A 19512-nucleotide genomic window follows, 5' to 3' on the forward strand; every position below is an offset into this window, starting at 1 on the left:
ACTAACCTAAGGCAGCATTCTCTTGATTTAAAAATAAAGTTTCATTTTTATCAAATTAAATCATGCTTGAGGTTTAAAGAATAAAATAAATGTGGTAAAACTATAATGACTATCAAGGGCATGACACTACTTGGTCTTAGCCAAAAGGCCAAGAAGCAATCAGGGAATGACAAATATAAAATTCAGGATAGTGATTATCTGGGAAGAAAGATAGTGAAATGGGCATATGAAGAACTTCAAAGGTAAAAATAATTTGTTTTTTAATGAGTGGTGGATACACAAAATTTTTTGGTATCTCTATTCTTTATAATTTATATATGTCTTACAAAAATTATTTAAAATTTTCTGCCATGGAAGCTTAAGATGTAGCTCACTTTGTTGTTTTTGCCACTCACATACATGTACACACACACACACAAAGACTTCTTTTTTGAATATCAATTTTTTTCTTTTTTATTAAGTTGATTTGCAATATTGTCTTAGTTTCATGTGTTCAGCATAGTGATATGATATTTTTATAGATTATACTCCATTTAAAGTTATTATAAAATATTGGCTATATTCCCTATACATTACATCCTTATATCTTAATACCTAGTAGTTTTTAACTTTTAATCTCCTTCTCCTATCTTGCCCCTCTCCCTTCCCTCTCTCAATTGGTAACCACTAGATTGTTCTCAGTTATCTGTGAGTCTGTTTCTGTTTTGTCATATCCATTTATTTGTTTTATTTTTTAGAGTCCACATATAAATGAAAACATACAGTATTTGTCTTCCTCTGTCTAACTTACTTCACTAAGCATTAATGCCCTCCAGATCCATTCATGTTCCTGCAAATGGCAACATTTCATTCTTTTTTATGGCTGAGAAATATTCCATTGCATGTATATGTGTGTATATACGTGTGTGTGTGTGTGTGTGTGTGTGTGTGTGTGTGTGTCTGTGTGTATCACATCTTTTTTATCCATTCATCTATTGATGGACAGCCAGGTTGCTTCCATATCTTAGCTATTGTAAATAATTAACATTGGAGTACATGTATCATTTTGAACTAGTATTTTGTTTTCTTCAGATATATACCCAGGAGTGGAATTGCTGGATCATATGGTAGTTCTGTTTTTAACTTTTTGAGGAACGTCCATACTGTTTTCCATAGTGGCTGCACCAAACTACATTCCCACCAATAGTGTATGAGGGTCCCCTTTGTTCCACTTCCTCACCAACATTTGTTATTTGTGTTCTTTTTGATAACAGTCATTCTGACAGATACAGGGTGATATTTCATTGTGATTTTGATTTACATTTCCCTGATGGTTAGTGATGCTGAGCATCTTTTCATATGCCTGTCGACCATCTGTATGTCTTCTTTGGAACTCAAAGACTTCTTGTTCTTCCATATTGTCAATATGATTATACCATAAATTTGGTTTCCATCAGTACTGTTGTTACAGCATAATGACTATATGAACACTATAGATAGCTTAGCCAGGTAGTGATCTATGATTAATTTACCTTTTCTGCGTAACTTTTAGTTTCCTTTGGTGAATAATTGTCTTGTTTCTTTCATTTGCTTCTCTCTCTACATACTTATCACCAGTTCAACTGAAACACTCCATGACCAGTGGTCTCGAGTGACTCTGAAGGCTTCCAGAGCTATCAAGTGTTCCATTGTTAGCAGGTAGTGAAACCCTTAAATTAGGAAGCCCTTAAATGGCTGCCCACTGTGAAAGAATTTGCAGCAGAAGCAGAGGGACAAAGTGAAAAGCTGCTTTATTGCTCAAAAAGAGGAGAAGGAAAAAAAAGTGCTAAAACAGGGAAAAGGGAAGGAAACACTCAAGCAGGGAGCTGTCAGCCAAGACAGGACAGTCGAGACAGCTTCAGCTCCAGGTCGGGCCATGTGGACTTTTATTGGAAGCTTGTGCCAACATGTCCTCCTTCTGGGTGTGCTGGAGCCAGTCGCCTTTTTTACCATCCTTGTATGGGCTTTTCTGGTTGTTGTCATGGCAACTGATAACTGTCATGGAGCTGGTGTGTGTGTCACTTAGCATGTTAATATATTACAGTGAGCGTATAATGAGGTTCAAGGTCCACTGGAAGTCAAATCCTCCACCATCTTGGGCCTAGTTGGTTCTGACCAGTTCTTGTTTCTTCTTTTTGCAGCTGCCTCCTGAGACTTAGATAAGAGTAATTGGTTTCTATTCAAGGGAGGGGCCAGGGTATGATCCTGGGGGCAACAGCCTAGGTAACAGTTCATGAGATTAACTGCTTGGGCCTGCTCTTTTATGACTCAGGGAGGCCTACGAGACTTCAGCTTGTATGTAAATAAGAGGCAGGAGATGGAGTGGGTAGTCAGCAGGGTCCTACCTGGTATCACCATCAGTGTCATACCCCTGAGTTTGTCTGGAGCCCTCTGACCACTCCCTTCTGGGTGGATTGTCCCCATTCCTGGTTGTGCAGCCACCATCCTGACATCTCTCTTCACCATTATTCTGGGGATCCCCTCCACTTCCTGCATTGTTGGATTCCCCGTTTGCTTTATGCCATGCCTTCTTCCACATTTCACTGGAGCACCTTCTTCCAGTACTTTGGTAAGAAAGAACATACGTAAATTTTTTGAGATTTTTGAATATCCGGAAGTGTTTGTTATATTCTCATCCTAGATGGAGACTTGAGCTTGGGATAGAGTTCTAGGATGCGCATTTCTTTCCCTTCGACTTTTAAGGCATTACTGCCTTGTCTTGATTTTGATTTTCCTTTTGAGAACTCTGTGGCTGTTCTGATTACTGATACTTGGAATCATTTTTTTTTTCCTCTCTGTAAGCTTATAAGATTTTTCCCCCCTATATTTCATGCTTTCTGACATTTCTTCATGTGCCTGAATAGGGCTTCATTTTCACGAGGATTGCTGGGCACTTGGTAGGAGACAAATCCCCGCAGGGACAGTTGCTCCTTTCTCATGCAAAGCCAAGATGCTGCAGGGCTAGACAGCTGCAGTTCAAGTCCAAGTGGCAAGCAGCGCTTTTTAGAAAGCCCTTTGTTTGTTGGAGATTCCAAACTGACCCACTAAGAACAGGCACATCATGCCAGAAAATCATCAGCCTCTAATGGTCAGGCATCTAGACTCCCAGAAGAAAATCAGGTGCTCAGTGCCCCAGGCAGGCAAAAATAGTCTTATCAACACAGGGAACATTCCAAAATCCACATTCCCAAACCTCAGCCAGGGGCCGGGCCTGCTATGTTAACACTTCGCTGCACATTATCTTTTCTGGTGCTCTTTATTTTCTTCATGTGGATTGGAGTTACCGTGTACTGTCCCTTCTCTCTTGGACTGAACTCCAAGTTAGGCCAAGTAGTGACAGCACTCTGGAGAAGGGGCTTTTGGTAGAGCGCCTTTGGGTTGCTGTGAGGATGCCAGTTTTCACTGCTCCTGGACCACAGGGTTGGGGAGCCAGGGTTTTGGGGTGGAGATGGAAAAGGGGTGAGTAGCACCAAGTGAAATACCACAGACTTACTTGGCTGTTCTTCATGAAATTCACTGGTTCTTCCGGAATAAATGCTTTTTAATCTGTTGTATGCCTTTAGTTAATTTCCAAAGTCCTGAAATGATAATTTTTCTAATTTTGCTAGTATTTTCATTGCTTTTATGGGGAAAAGGATTTACCAAAGTCCTCCACTGTTCCTGAAGCCTTGCCTTAAGGCATTTCTCTTAAAACTGCACAAAAGTATAGAAAAACATAATCATAACAAATACCCTTGTAATTACCTCCCAGAATTAGCAAATGCTAAGATTTGTCATTTGGTGGTCTTTTTTTTTTTTTTTTTTTAGTAAAAGTAATAGAGGTTTACAAATAAAGATGAAGCCTTCCTTTTTCTCTCCTGAGTCCTGTTCCCTCCCTTCATTCCCTCCCTAGGCAAACAGTGTCACAAATTTGGTGAATATCATTCTTAACTCACGTTTTTATACTTTTACTACATAAATTTGCATCTATAATTAATATAGCTTTCTCTTTGCAAATTGACCAGATTAGTGCTCTAGAACCATAGAGGTTTTCCTACAACTTGCTTTCTGTAAAACCCTTTGAGTTTACCTATGCTGATACGTTAGATTTAGCTCATTTATTTTAACTCCTGTATAGCACTCCAGTATCTGAGTATTGAAGTCCATTAATCCATACCTCTATTGGTGGGCATTTGGTTGTTTCTAATATCTTCTTGCCATTCTTGTACATGTACATATTTGCAGAACTTCTTTGTGCTGTAAGCAGAATACATAGTAGGGTATATACATTGTCAACATTACTAGATGTATAACCTTTTTTCACTCATAAATAGAATCAGTTTGCCTTGTATATTTAAGAGTTTTGCATCTATGTAAGTGAAATTGCTTTATAATATCCTCATATTTTGTCCTTATTTGCTTTTGGCATCCAGGTCATTCTGTTTTATATAACATAAGCATTGTTGATTTTTTTTTAATTGAAGTGTAGTCAGTTTACAATGTTGTGTTAATTTCCGGTGTACAGCATAATAGTTCAGTCATACATATACATACATATATTCCTTTTCATATTCTTTCTTTTTTTTATTTTTTGTTTTTTCTTGGGGTTTTTGAGGAGGGGGCTGGTAATTAGGTTTATTTATTTACTTATTTTTAGAGGAGGTACTGGGGATTGAACCCAGGACCTTGAGCATGCTAAGCATGTGCTCTACCACTTGAGCTATACCTTCCCCCCCCCATATTCTTTTTCATTATAGGATACTACAAGATATTGAATATAGTTCCCTGTGCTATACAGTAGAAACTTGTTCTTTATCTATTTTATATATAATAGTTAGTATCTGCAAATCTCAAATTCCCAATTTATCCCTTCCTACTTTTCCCCTCGGTAACCATAAGTTTGTTTTCTATGTGGGTGAGTCTGTTTCTGTTTTGTAAATAAGTTCGTTGGTGTCATCTTTTTTTTCTTTTAGATTACAGATATAAGTAATATTATATGGTATTTTTCTTTCTCTTTGTGGCTTACTTCACTTAGAATGATGGTCTCCAGGTCCATCCATGTTGCTGCATATGGCATTATTTTATTTTTTTATGGCTGAGTAGTATTCCATTGTATATATATACCACAACTCCTTTATCCAATCATCTGTCAATGGACATTTAGGTGGTTTCCATGTCTTGGCTATTGTAAATAGTGCTGCAATGAACATTGGGGTGCATGTGTGTTTTCAAATTAGAGTTCCCTCTGGATATATAGCCAGGAGTGGGATTGCTGGATCATACGGTAAGTCTATTTTTAGTTTTTTGAGGAATATCCATACTCCAATGCTGCACCAAACTACATTCCCACCAACAGTGTAGAAGGGTTCCCTTTTCTCCACACCCTCCCCAACATTTATTGTTTGTGGACTTTTGAATGATGGCCATTCTGACTGGTGTGAGGTGATACCTCATTGTAGTTTTGATTTGCATTTCTCTGATAATTAGCGATATTGAGCATTTTTTCATGTGCCTATTGGCCATTTGTATGTCTTCACTGGAGAACTGCTCATTTAGGTCTTCTGCCCATTTTTGCATTGGGTTGTTTGGTTTTTTTTTTTTGTTATTAAGTTGTATGAGCTATTTGTATATTCTGGAAATTAAGCCCTTGTCTGTTGCATCATTTGCAACTATTTTCTCCCATTCTGTAGGTTGTCTTTTTGTTTTGTTTATGGTTTGCTTTGCACATAAAAGCTTAGAAGTTTAATTACGCCCCATTTGTTTATTTTTGCCTTTATTCCTATTGCCTGGGTAGACTTCCATAAGAGAACACTGCTAAGATTTATGTCAGAAAGTGTTCTGCCTGTGTTTTCTTCCAGGAGGTTTATAGTATCTTGTCTTATGTTTAAGTCTTTACTCCATTTTGAGTTTATTTTTGCATATGATGTGAGGGAATGTTCTAATTTCATTGATTTACATGCAGCTGTCCAGCTTTTCCAGCACAACTTGCTGAAGAGACTGTCTTTTCTCCATTGTATATTCTTGCCTCCTTTGTTGAAGATTAATTGACTGTAGGTGTGTGGGTTTATTTCTGCGCTGTCTACTGTGTTCCATTAATCCATATGCCTGATTTTGTGCCAGTACCACACTGTTTTGATTACTGTAGCTCTGTAGTATTGTCTGAAGTCTGGGAGGGTTATTCCTCCAGCTTTGTACTTTTTCTTCAGTATTGATTTGACAATTCTGGGTCTTTTGTGATTCCATATTACTTTTAAGATAATTTGTTCTAGTTGTGTGAAAAATGTCATAGGTGATTTGATAGGGATCATGTTCAATCTGTAGATTGCTTTGGTAGTATGGCCATTTTAACAATATTAATTCTCCAATCAAAGAGTATGGGATATCTTCCCATTTCTTTAAATCATCTTTAATTTCCTTAATCAGTGTTTTGTTGTTCTCAGCGTATAAGCCTTTCACCTCCTTGGTCAAGTTTATTCCTAAGTATTTTTCTATGTGATTTTCAAAGGGGATTGTTTCTTTACTTTCTTTTTCTGTTATTTCACTGTTAGTCTAAAGAAATGCAACTGATAACATAAGCATTGTTTTACCAATTTTCTTTGGGTTATTCAGTGCCAGGTATATCCCTGTCCATGATTTTATTTTCAACATTTCTCATTTTCTTCTAATTGTCTTTTGAAAACATATAGCTGATTTTTAAAAGTACAATTTAGTATGGTTGGCCTATAATTCATGGAGTTAGTATTTATTGTGCTATTACTATATTTGTATTTCTTCTTTCTTTATATATTCTATATATCCTGCTTTTTCTGGTTTTTTAACATTTTTTATTGATTTATAATCATTTTACAATGTTGTGTCAAATTCCAGTGTACAGCACAATTTTTCAGTTATACATGAACATATATATATTCATTGTCACATTTTTTTCTCTGTGAGCTACCATAAGATCTTGTGTATATTTCCCTGTGCTATACAGTATAATCTTGTTTATCTATTCTACAATTTTGAAATCCCAGTCTATCCCTTCCCACCCTCCGCCCCATTGACAACCACAAGTTTGTATTCTATGTCTATGAGTCTGTTTCTGTTTTGTATTTATGCTTTGTTTGTTTGTTTTTGTTTGTTTTTTTTTTAGATTCCACATATGAGCGATCTCATATGGTATTTTTCTTTCTCTTTCTGGCTTACTTCACTTAGAATGACATTCTCCAGGAGCATCCATGTTGCTGCAAATGGCATTATGTTGTCGGTTTTTATGGCTGAGTAGTATTCCATTGTAGAAATATACCACAGCTTCTTTATCCAGTCATCCGTTGATGGACATTTAGGCTGTCTCTATGTCTTGGATATTGTAAATAATGCTGCTATGAACATTGGGGTGCAGGTGTCATCCTGAAGTAGGGTTCCTTCTGGATATATGCCCAGGAGCGGGATTCGTGGGTCATATGGTAAGTCTATTTCTAGTCTTTTGAGGAATCTCCATACTGTTTTCCACAGTGGCTGCACCAACCTGCATTCCCACCAGCAGTGTAGGAGGGTTCCCCTTTCTCAACAGCCTCTCCAGCATTTGTCATTTGTGGATTTTTGAATGATGGCCATACTGACTGGTGTGAGATGATACCTCATTGTAATTTTGATTTGCATTTCTCTGATAATTAGTGATATTGAGCGTTTTTTCATGTGCTTATTGATCATTTGTATGTCTTCCTTGGAGAATTGCTTGTTTAGGTCTTTTGTCCATTTTTGGATTGGGTTGTTTGGTTGTTTCTTCTTAAGTCATATGAGCTGCTTATATATTCTAGAGATCAAGCCTTTGTTGATTTCATCTGCAAAAATTTTCTCCCATTCCGTAGATTGTCTTTTTGTTTTAGTTATGGTTTCCTTTGCTGTGCAGAAGCTTGTAAGTTTCATTAGGTCCCATTTGTTTATTCTTGATTTTATTTCTATTGCTTGAGTAGACTGTTCTAGGAGAACATTTTTGAGATGTATGTCAGATGTTTTGCCTATATTTTCTTCTAGGAGGTTTATTGTATCTTGTCTTATGTTTAAGTCTTTGATCCATTTTGAGTTTATTTTTGTGTATGGTGTAAGGGAGTGTTCTAGCTTCATTGCTTCACATGCTGCTGTCCAGTTTTCCCAACACCATTTGCTGAAGAGACTGTCTTTATTCCATTGTACGTTCTTGCCTCCTTTGTTGAAGATTAGTTGACCAAAAGTTTGTCGGTTCATTTCTGGGCTCTCTATTCTGTTCCGTTGGTCTATATGTCTGTTTTTGTACCAATGCTATGCTGTCTTGATGACTGTAGCTCTATAGTATTGTGTGAAGTCTGGGAGAGTTATTCCTCCAGCCTCTTTCTTTCTCTTCAGTAATGCTTTGGCAATTCTAGGTCTTTCATGGCTCCATATAAATTTTATTATGGTTTATTCTAGTCCTGTGAAATATGTCCTGGGTAATTAGATAGGGATTGCATTAAATCTGTAGATTGCCTTGGGCAGTATGACCATTTTAACAATATTGAGTCTTCCAATCCAACAGCATGGGATATTTTTCCATTTTTTAAGTCTTCTTTAATTTCCTTCATCAGTGGTTTATAATTTTCTGTGTATAATTCTTTCACCTCCTTGGTTAGATTTATTCCTAGGTATTTTATTACTTTGGGTGCTATTTTAAAGGGGATTGTTTCTTTACTTTCTTTTTCTGTTGATTCATCATTAGTGTAAAGAAATGCAACTGATTTTTGAATGTTAATCTTGTAACCTGCTACCTTGCTGAATTCTTCAATCAGCTCTAGTAGTTTTTGTGTGGACCTTTTAGGGTCTTCTATATATAGTAACCTGTCATCGGCATACAGTGACACTTTTACCTCTTCTTTTCCAATTTGGATCCCTTTTATTTCTCTCTCTCCTGATTGCTGTGGCTAGGACTTCCAAGACTATGTTGAATAGGAGTGGTGATAGTGGGCATCCTTGTCTTGTCCCAGATTTTAGTGGGAAGCTTTTGAGTTTTTCACCATTGAGTACTATGCTGGCTGTAGGTTTGTCATATATAGCTTTTATTATGTTGAGATATGTTCCTTCTATACCCACTTTGGTGAGAGTTTTTATCATAAATGGGTGTTGAATTTTATCAAATGCTTTTTCTGCATCTATTGAGATGATTATGTGGTTTTTGTCCTTTCTCTTGTTGATGTGATGTATTACATTGATTGATTTGCGTATGTTGAACCAGCCTTGTGTCCCTGGGATGAACCCTACTTGGTCATGATATATAATCTTTTTTATGTGTTGTTGGATTCTATTTGCTAATATTTTGGTGAGGATTTTGGCATCTATGTTCATCAGTGATATTGGCCTATAATTCTCTTTTTTGGTAGTGTCTTTGCCTGGTTTTGGTATCAGGGTGATGTTGGATTCATAGAATGAGTTTGGGAGTATTCCCTCCTTTTCAGTCTTGTGGAAGAGTTTGAGAAGGACTGGTATGAGTTCTTCTTTGTTTGTTTGGTAGAATTCCCCAGTGAAGCCGTCCGGTCTTGGACTTTTATTTGTAGGGAGGTTTTTTATTGCTATTTTGATTTCATTTCTAGTGATCGGTTTGTTCAAGTGGTCAGTTTCTTCTTGATTCAGTCTTGGTGGACTGTATGTTTCCAGAAACTTGTCCATCTCCTCTAGGTTATCCAGTTTGGTTCCATATAGTTTTTCATATTATTCTCATATGATATTCTGTATTTCTATTTTATTTGTTGTAATTTCTCCATTTTCCTTTCTTATTTTGCTAATTTGTGCTCTCTCTTTTTTCTTCTTTGTGAGTTTGGCCAGAGGTTTGTCAATTTCATTTACTTTTTCAAAAAACCAGCTTTTGGTTTGATTGATTTTTTCTATGGTTTTTTTTAATCTCTATTTTATTATTTCCTCCCTGATCTTTATTATTTCCTTCCTTCTGCTGCCTTTTGGAGTTTTTTGTTCTTCATTTTCTAGTTCTTTCAGCTGGTGGGTCAAATTGTTTATTTGAGATTGTTCTTCTTTTTTGAGGAAGGCCTGTATCGCTATAAACTTCCCTCTTAGCACTGCCTTTGCTGTGTCCCATAAATTTTGTGTGGTTGTGCTTTCATTTTCATTTGTCTCAAGGTATTTTTTAATTTCAGCTTTGATTTCCTCATTGACCCATTGGTTTTTCAATAGCATATTGTTTAATCCCCATGCTTTCCTTTTGTTCTCCTTTGTTTCTCTGTTGTTGATTTCTAGTTTCATGGCATTGTGTTCAGTAAAGATGCTTGAGATAATTTCTATCTTCTTAAAATTGTTTAGGTTTCTTTTGTGCCCAAGTACATGATCATTCCTAGAAAATGTTCCATGTGCACTTGAAAAGAATGTATGTCCTATTTTTGGGGGGTGTAATGCTCTGAAAATATCCACCAAATCTAATTTTTCTATTCTATTATTTAGTTTCTCTGTTGCCTTATTTATTTTCTGTCTGGAAGATCTGTCTAGTGATGTTAATGCAGTGTTAAAATCTCCAACTATGATTGTATTCCCATCAATATCCCCCTTTATCTCTGTTAGTAATTGTTTTATGTACTTAGGTGCTCCTATATTGGGTGCATATATATTAAAGAGTGTAATATCCTCACCTTGTATCACTCCTTTAATCATTATAAAATGTCCTTCTTTATCTTTCTTTATGGCCTTTGTTTTAAAGTCTATTTTGTCTGAAATCAGCACTGCAACACCTGATTTTTTGGCTTTTCCATTTGCATGGAATATCCTTTTCCATTCTTTCACTCTCAATCTGTATGTGTCCTTCTCCCTAAAGTGGGTCTCTTGTATGCAGCATATTGAAGGTTCTTGCTTTATTATCCCGTCTGCCACTCTGTGTCTTTTGACTGGAGCATTTAGTCCATTAACATTTACAGTAATTAATGACTGATGTGTGTTTATTGCCATTTTGAACTTATCTTTGTAGTTGAATTGGTATTTCCTCTTTGTTCCTTTCTTCTTCCTTTTGTGGTTTGGTAATTTTCCTTTGTATTATCATGGATTTTATTTAGTTTTTGTGACTCCCTTGTAAGTTTTTGGCTTGTGGTTACCCTTTTCTGTAAGTCTGTTAGCCCATTACTATATCTCAAACCCATCCTACTGAAAACAAAAAATTTAAAAAAGAAAAAAAAAATACTCTGTATTTTCTTGCTTCCCTCTCCCACTCTTAATGATTTCGATGTCTTCTTTTACAATTTCGTGTTTATTTGTAATTCATGAGTTACCACCTTTCCAGTTATGAGTTTCTCATTTCTGTAGCATCCTGCTGCTTTTCTATTTAGAGTAGACCTTTCAATATTTCTTTTAGCATGGGTTTAGTGTTGCTAAACTCTTTTTTAGTTTTCGCTTGTCTGTGAAATTCTTTATCTCTCCTTCTATCCTAAAGGATAGCCTTGCTGTATAAAGTATCCTAGGCTGCATCTTTTTTTCATTCAGGACTTTGAGTATATCTTGCCACTCCCTTCTGGCCCATAGTGTTTGTGTAGAGAAATCAGCTGAGAGCCTTATGGGTGTTCCCTTGTAACTCACTCTTTGCTTTTCTCTTGCTGCCTGTAGGGTCATTTCTTTATTCCTTGACTCTGGCCATCTTGATTATGATATGTCTTGGTGTGGGTCTGTTTGGGTTCTTCCTGTTTGGGACCCTTTGAACTTCCTGTACTTGGATATCTGATTCCTTCTTTAAGTTTGGGAAGTTTTCAGTCATGATTTCTTCAAAACCCTTTTCAATCCCCTTTGATCTTTCTTCCCCTTATGGGACCCCTATTATGCGAAGATTGGCACACTTTATATTATCCCACAGGTCCCTTATGTTGCTTTCATTTGTTATTATTTGTTTATCTTGCAGTTGTTCTGATGAGGTGCTTTCTGTTGTCCTGTCTTCTAGGTCACTAATTTGTTCCTCTGCGTTATCTAGTCTGCTTTGCACAGCCTTTAGATCCATTCTCATCTCAGCCAATGAGTTTACCAATTCTACTTGGCTCTTCTTTATAGCTTCGATTTCATTTTTGACATATTTTGTATCTCTAAACACTATCTCTTTTAGTTCCTTCAATACTTTGATCACTCCTTTTTTGAAATCTTGATCTAGTAGGCTATCAATGTCTATTTCATTGATTGTTCTTTCAAGGGATTTCTCTTGTTCTTTTAATTGGGAATGGTTTCTCTGCTTCTTCATCTTGCTCGTATCTCTCTGGCACTGTGGCTTATGGAGTATCATTTATCTATTGTGGTCCTTAAAGGAGTTTATTTATTTATCTATCTAATGCCTATGTAGGAATAAAACTGAAAAAATAAAAAAAGGAGAGAGAGAGAAAGAGATGTTTAAAAGAAGGGTGAAAAAAGGTTTGAAAACAGTATATAATCAATTATAGAAGCACAATTTGAATCATACTAGCATTTGAGTTGAGACATCTTTTTAAAAACCCTTTAAAAAAAAGGAAAAATATCAAAAAATGATATTTGAAACCTATTTATAATCAATAACAGGAGATCAAACCCAAAAGAAATGAAAATGAAATCAGGTGGATTTTTAAAAAAATAATAATATAACTACTTTAAAAGAAAAATTTAAAAGGAATTAAAACTAGAAGCATATACAATTGTTTAGAAAGAAAAATTTAAAAAGGAGTTAAAACTAGAAGCATATACAATTGTTTAGAAAGTAGAAATTTAAAAAGGTAATAAAAAATAGAACAGATTAAAAAAAGGTATGATAAAGAGAGAATTTTGGAAAAGGGGAGGAGAAAAAGGTTTGAAAACAGTGTATAATGAATAATTGAAGAGCAAGTTGAAGCAGAATAGCAATCGGGTTGATACGTCTCTTAAAAACCTTTAAAAAAGGAGAAAAGAGGAAAAAGTATTTGAAACCTGTTTATAATCAATAACAGGAGATCAAAACCAAGAGAGAGAAAAATTACATGCCGTGGATTTTTTAAAATAATATTTTAAAAGAAAAATTTAAAAGGGATTAAAACTGGGGGGATATATAATTGTTTAAAAAGTAAAAATTAAAAAGGTAATAGAAAATACAACAGGTAAAAACAGTTTAAAAAAAAGGTGGGGAGTGGGTGTTCTCCTGGAGATTGTGTGCTCTTTTTTTTTTAACATTTTTTATTGATTTATAATCATTTTACAATGTTGTGTCAAATTCCAGTGTACAGCACAATTTTTCAGTTATACATGAACATATATATATTCATTGTCACATTTTTTTTCACTATGAGCTACCACAAGATCTTGTTTATATTTCCCTGTGCTATACAGTATAATCTTGGTTATCTGTTCTGCATTTTAAAATCCCAGTCTGTCCCTTCCCACCCCCCGCCCCCTTGGCAACCACAAATTTGTATTCTATGTCTATGAGTCTGTTTCTGTTTTGTATTTATGTTTTGTTTTGTTTTGTTTTTAGATTCCTCATATGAGTGACCTCATATGGTATTTTTCTTTCTCTTTCTGGCTTACTTCACTTAGAATGACATTCTCCAGGAACATCCATGTTGCTGCAAATGGCGTTATGTTGTCGGTTTTTATGGCTGAGTAGTATTCCATTGTAGAAATATACCACAGCTTCTTTATCCAGTCATCCGTTGATGGACATTTAGACTGTCTCCATGTCTTGGTTATTGTAAATAATGCTGCTATGAACATTGGGGTGCAGGTGTCATCCTGAAGTAGGGTTCCTTCTGGATATAAGCCCAGGAATGGGATTCGTGGGTCATATGGTAAGTCTATTTCTAGTCTTTTGAGGAATCTCCATAGTGTTTTCCACAGTGGCTGCACCAATCTGCATTTCCACCAGCAGTGAGAAGTCTTTCTGTCTTCGCTGTTTCATGAACTCAGCTTGCTGTTTCCAGAGGCCCCCCATTGGCGCCCTCGTCTGTGCTGCTCCCAGTGCCTGTCAGCAAGCAGATCACGACCCCTCCCAGCACAGCGTTCCTGCTGGAAAGGCAGGGGGGCCACCTGCCATCTCCTGGTGCAGGTCACTCCGTCCCTCTGCGCGCTCCGCCTTGGGGCGGGGGGCCACCCACTGTCCCCTGGTGCTGGTCGCTCCACAGCTCCACCCTGGGTTGGCGCTCCACAGGCGGGCCCTGGGAAGACCGTGGAACAGCCCCGCCCCTGCTCCATGTCCAAACTCAGCTCCTTGTTTGTCCTGGTGGCGAGAACTTTGCGAGGCACCAGGGCGGAAGGATCCTATCTGACTCGGGCTGCAAACAAGTCACTGGCCTTTGAGGCTGCCGAGCCCCCAGGCGCAGACTCAGGTTTTGCCCCCACCCCCACCTGGGTGCCAAGCGCTGGAGGATATGGCGGCAGCACCTTAGCCCTGCCTCTCCTCCCCAAAAACCTTCCGTGGGTTTTCAGAGATGGAGGTATGCACCCTTCCACCCAGGGCACATCAGCCGTGCTGTTTCATGGAGGGCCCAGGTTGTTCTGCCCTGTGCATGCACTCATCCACGGCGCGCAGTTCCCCGGGGCTTCCTCATTGCAGCCGTCCCCGTCCTCCGCCCTCCGCCTGGCTCCGGCAGCCTGTCCCGGCCCCCAGCTCCCAGTTCGGGTCTCGGGCTGGGTGCCTCAGGGACCCTCTGTGCCCGTTTAACTTAGTTCTGTTGGTCAAGGGCTGCTCCATACAGATCCGAGCCTCAGAAGCTCCCCCTCCGTCCCGCTAGCCTCTCAGTGGGAGAGGGGAGACCCAGCGATCGAGCGCCAGTCCTCCTTTGCCACTCCCTCCCCGCGGGACCCGTCCCGCTCTGCTTTGCCTTTTCGTCTTTCTCTTTTTTCCTTTCTCCTACCAGATTTTTGGCGTCTATTGTCTTTTGAAGAGGGCGATGTTCTGTCGGAGTTCCGCAGGTGCTCTGTTTGGCTGAGTGGGTCCATGGATGTGAGTCTTGGTGTATCTGTGGGAGAGGGTGAGCTATGAGCGTCCTACTACTCTGCCATCTTGGCCTTGTCTCTTCCTTTCTTTACCTCTTTTTTCCTGCCTTTGCTGGATTTACTTTACCCTCCCCCCTGCCTTTTTCCTCTTTGGTAATTTTCCTCCTGAGTAATTCAAATACCAAATATTATTCTTAACAGCCTTTGTGTGTGGCAGATTCCCTGTCCAAAAACATAATTTATTTTGTCATCTTTCATTGCAATAATTTATCTGAGAATAGAGTTCTAAGGTGACAGCTTCTCTCAGGACTTTGAAAATAGTCTTTAATCTTTTGGCTTCTTTTTTTGCTGATGAAATCTATTATTGATCTAATTGGGTTTTTTATCAATGATTTTTTAAATTTCCCCATGGCAGCTTTTAATACTTACTCTGACTTTAAAGCCTTGCAGTTACACAGAACTGTGTCTAGGTGCAGATTTGCTTTTATTTACCACACTCAGGACTCTGGACATTCAAGGGTGGGATACATGCCTTTCTTCTATACCAGAAAACTGTCAGTCATTGTCTCTTCAAATATTACCTGGACTGGGGTCCCCAAGATCAGCACCGCATTCAGAGATTCTCAAGAAGGAGTCCCAGGACTCGGATTATAGTTGTATTTACAGTTAAGATTTATTACAGCAACATAGTAAGAATATACAACTGGGTCATAAGGGGGAAAGGCACTAGCAGAGTCTGGCGGACTCCACGTACAGGGTTCCTTATGCTCTCTCCCTCCCATCTAGGGTCACACAGGGCACACTTCTCCCAGCAGTGGAAACACAGCAACATGTCTGTGATGCTTATGCCCAGGGAAGCCCATTAGAGACTCAGTGCCATCACATGCATAAGCTCTGCCTAGCGGATACCAAAATTCCAGATTCCCAAAAGGAAAGGAAAAGTTCCACTTAAATCACATTGTTTGTACAAGCAGCCTTATATCAGTTAGGGAATGGTGAGGACATTCCTGAACTCCAAATTCCCAGATGTCAGCCAAGGGCCAACCTTGCAAGCTAGACTTTCTAAGTACAGCAGTCTCAGGGTGGCTCTGTTAATCTGTTTCTGGGCATATTGCCCCTCCCCCATTTTCTTGGTCTTCCATTTGGATTTTCTATTAAACCTATTTTGGAACTTATCGTTTCACTATTTCTCTTACCATATTTCTATTATTAGCTCTTCATGCTACATTCTGGATGATTTCTCAAGATCTGTCATCTAATTTGTTACATCTGTCTTTATCTTGACTACTTCAACTTCTGTCTACTGTTCACCCTCTCTATTTAGTTTTTAAAATAATGCCTATATATAATTTTCCTGGTTTTTCCCCCCATAGTCTAGTTTTTACCTTATTTCTTTGAATAGTTGAAATGTATTTATTTTGAAGTCCACATGGTTCTACTGGCTATTGTTCTAGGAATGAGTGTACCTTTAATGGATCTGCCAAATTTCTCTCATGATGTTTCATTTCCTTGTGAGGTTGTTAATTTTTTTTTTTACTGTGAACTCTTCAGTGAGAATTGGTATTCCATAGACATCCTATGAGCCCTCAGCTATAAAAAGATAAGAATATATCTTTTGGAAAACTTGCCTCTGCTAGGAACCTATTAATAACAATTTTCAGTTTTTTAGCTTGTGAGCTCTGTATTACACTTATAATCATTTGGACTGAGTTACAGAACTAGGCTTTTGATTTCTTATAATATCCTTCTTTCCAATTTCCTTGACCAGTGGGGAGTCTTTCTAGTTCCTGTTTAACAAACCTGGATGTTCCCTGTTGTTCCTACAAATTACATTCCAGTCTCCCCTACATTTGTGCTCTGTGGTCTGGGTCCTCCTGCAAATCCTCAAGCTTCCATCTCTGTTCACCCCATCACTTTAAATTCCCACTTCACTTTTGATATCTAATAAATTTCTTTTCATGGTTTTGAAAGCTTGACTGGGTATTAAATTATTTTTGTTAAATATGAGCCAGCATTTCTTTGTATTTACAGACAAGAGACGTGGTGATGGTAGAGCATAGGGAGGGTTCATCTGTATCAGCTCCAGCCCATTAATCAGAGTTCACAGCAGGGCATTTATGAATTAATTTTATCCTTAACATTATAGTAGAAATATTTACAAGTTTGATGATTCATTGCATTTTTTCCCCAGAAGTCTGGCAAGTTGATGACCAGATAGATAACCACAAGGAAAGGCAAGACAAACCTCTGTGGCAAGCTGCATCCATAGATAAGGAAACACCAAAGGATGGAAGTGGGCAAGAATTCAGAACATGCAGAAAGATCATTCCAAGCACAGACTTTATAAGACAAACACCCCCTAAATATTACTCATGGGGAAAGTGTTCAAAACATAATTTAAACTTTCCTAGTCAAAATAGAAGCTATGTAAGAAAGAAAAGTGATGAAGATAAGGCAGATTGGAAATTATGCTTCCATTCTAATCTTGATAAAGTTCAACCTGGGGAGAAATTCTTTGAGCCTAATCAACATGGAAAAGCCCTCCACCATAGGCAAGCCCTCAATAAAAGTCCAAGAACTCAAACTGGGGAGAAACTCTTTAAGTGTTCTGAATGTGGAAAGGTGTTTATCCAGAAAGCAAACCTTGTCATACATCAGAGGACTCACACTGGAGAGAAACCTTATGAATGCTGTGAATGTGCAAAAACCTTCAGCCAGAAGTCAACCCTCATTGCACACCAGAGAACTCATACAGGGGAGAAGCCCTATGAATGCAGTGAATGTGGGAAAACCTTTATCCAGAAGTCAACACTGATTAAACATCAGCGAACTCACACAGGAGAGAAACCATTTGTATGTGGTGAATGTGCAAAAGCTTTTAAGAGTTCCTATCACCTCATTAGACATGAAAAAACACACATTAGACAAGCATTTTATGAAAGTATCAAATGTGGTAAGTCCAGCCTTGAACATCAGAGGACTCATACGGGTGGGAAACCTGAGTGCAGTGAACATGGGAAAGCCTTTGATGAGAAACCCACATCCGTTAAACATCGGAGAACTCATACAAAAGAGAAACCTTATAAGTGCAGTAAATGTGGAAGAGGCTTCCGGGGAAAGTCACACCTTTCTGTTCATCAGAGAATTCATACGGGTGAGAAACCCTATGAATGCAGCATATGTGGGAAGACTTTCAGTGGGAAATCACACCTCTCTGTCCATCACAGAACTCATACAGGGGAGAAACCTTATGAATGCAGAAGATGTGGGAAAGCCTTTGGTGAGAAGTCAACCCTTATTGTACATCAGAGAACTCATACGGGAGAAAAGCCCTATAAATGCGATGAATGCGGGAAAGCCTTCAGTGAGAAGTCACCACTGATTAAACATCAGAGAATTCATACCGGAGAGAGACCCTATGAATGCAGTGACTGTAGGAAGGCATTCAGTAGGAAGTCAACTCTCATTAAACATCAGAGAATTCATACAGGAGAAAAACCCTATGAGTGTAGTGAATGTGGGAAAGCCTTCAGTGTGAAATCAACTCTCATTGTTCATCACAGAACGCATACAGGAGAGAAACCTTATGAATGCAGAGAATGTGGCAAAGCCTTCAGTGGGAAGTCAACTCTCATTAAACATCAGAAAAGTCATACAGGAGAGAAAACCTACTCATATACTTTAGAGTGAGATAATTTCATTAGTTATACCATATATATGTGTGTGTGTATATATGTGTGTGTGTGTGTGTGTGTATATATATATATATATAATCCATCCTGGGGAGTAACCTTATAAATATCAAGAATGTCAAAAACTCTTCATATACTATTTAATGTTCATTTAATTAATAAAAGGAACAAAAATATAATTCCAGAAGCATTTAATACTTTTTAACAATTTTGACCCAGAATTCTTACATATGAGTGGAGAATTGTATATCAGAGAATTCAAAAGTGGCAAAACTGTGAATAGATTGATGTGGGAAAGACTAGAAAGAATTTAAATGTCATTGCCAATCAGAATATTTATGTTGAAGAAAAGCTAAGAATTTAATGAGTTTAGAAAACTGTTATAAATGAGAAATACGTTCCATATTCTATACCACACATTTTGTGGGAAAGGTGCAGAAATTGCAAACAAGCACTCAATCATAACATTAAAACATGTTCACTGTGGAGTAGAGTATGACATTTTTGAAAGAACAATATAAAGCATAAAATTATTAATCCTAGCAAACTCTGTTTATTTCTTAAACAAATAGAAAAATTGCTTCTTTAAGTGGTGTGAGCGAGGGTGAGTCATGATCCCTGAAACAAAGACGCTCAAACATGAGATCTTACACATATCCATCAACACCTTCAGTGGAGAAATGCAAACCCCTTACAGAAAAAGCATATAGTAAGCTTTGACACACCTCGCTTAGGAACAGTGCTTACAACTTAATATTTTGTCTTTTCAGAAAGAATAATCATTTTATGGTTACATTTTATGCCTCATTTTATGTGTCAATAAAAGATGTTTAATTTTCAGATTATCTTCTATAATGCCATATTATTTAAAATAGAAAAAAAGAATAAAACTGAATATCCAATAGTCAATTGATTAAAAATC

The 19512-nt window shown here is 37.7% G+C and overlaps 1 protein-coding gene across 1 annotated transcript in view; it reads left to right on the plus strand.

Moving 5' to 3' along the window:
* The window catches only part of ZNF674 (zinc finger protein 674), a 32391-nt gene extending 12959 nt beyond the window's left edge, over positions 1 to 19432 (plus strand). Inside the window, exon 4 of the mRNA XM_032474664.1 lies at positions 17090 to 19432. Within this exon, the coding sequence (XP_032330555.1) occupies positions 17090 to 18588 (1499 nt within the window). The 3' untranslated portion in view covers positions 18589 to 19432. The remainder of the gene's footprint in view (positions 1 to 17089) is intronic.
* The last annotated feature ends 80 nt before the right edge of the window (positions 19433 to 19512 follow it).

This window comes from Camelus ferus, chromosome X, assembly GCF_009834535.1.
Source record: "Camelus ferus isolate YT-003-E chromosome X, BCGSAC_Cfer_1.0, whole genome shotgun sequence".
Taxonomy (NCBI): Eukaryota; Metazoa; Chordata; class Mammalia; order Artiodactyla; family Camelidae; genus Camelus; species Camelus ferus.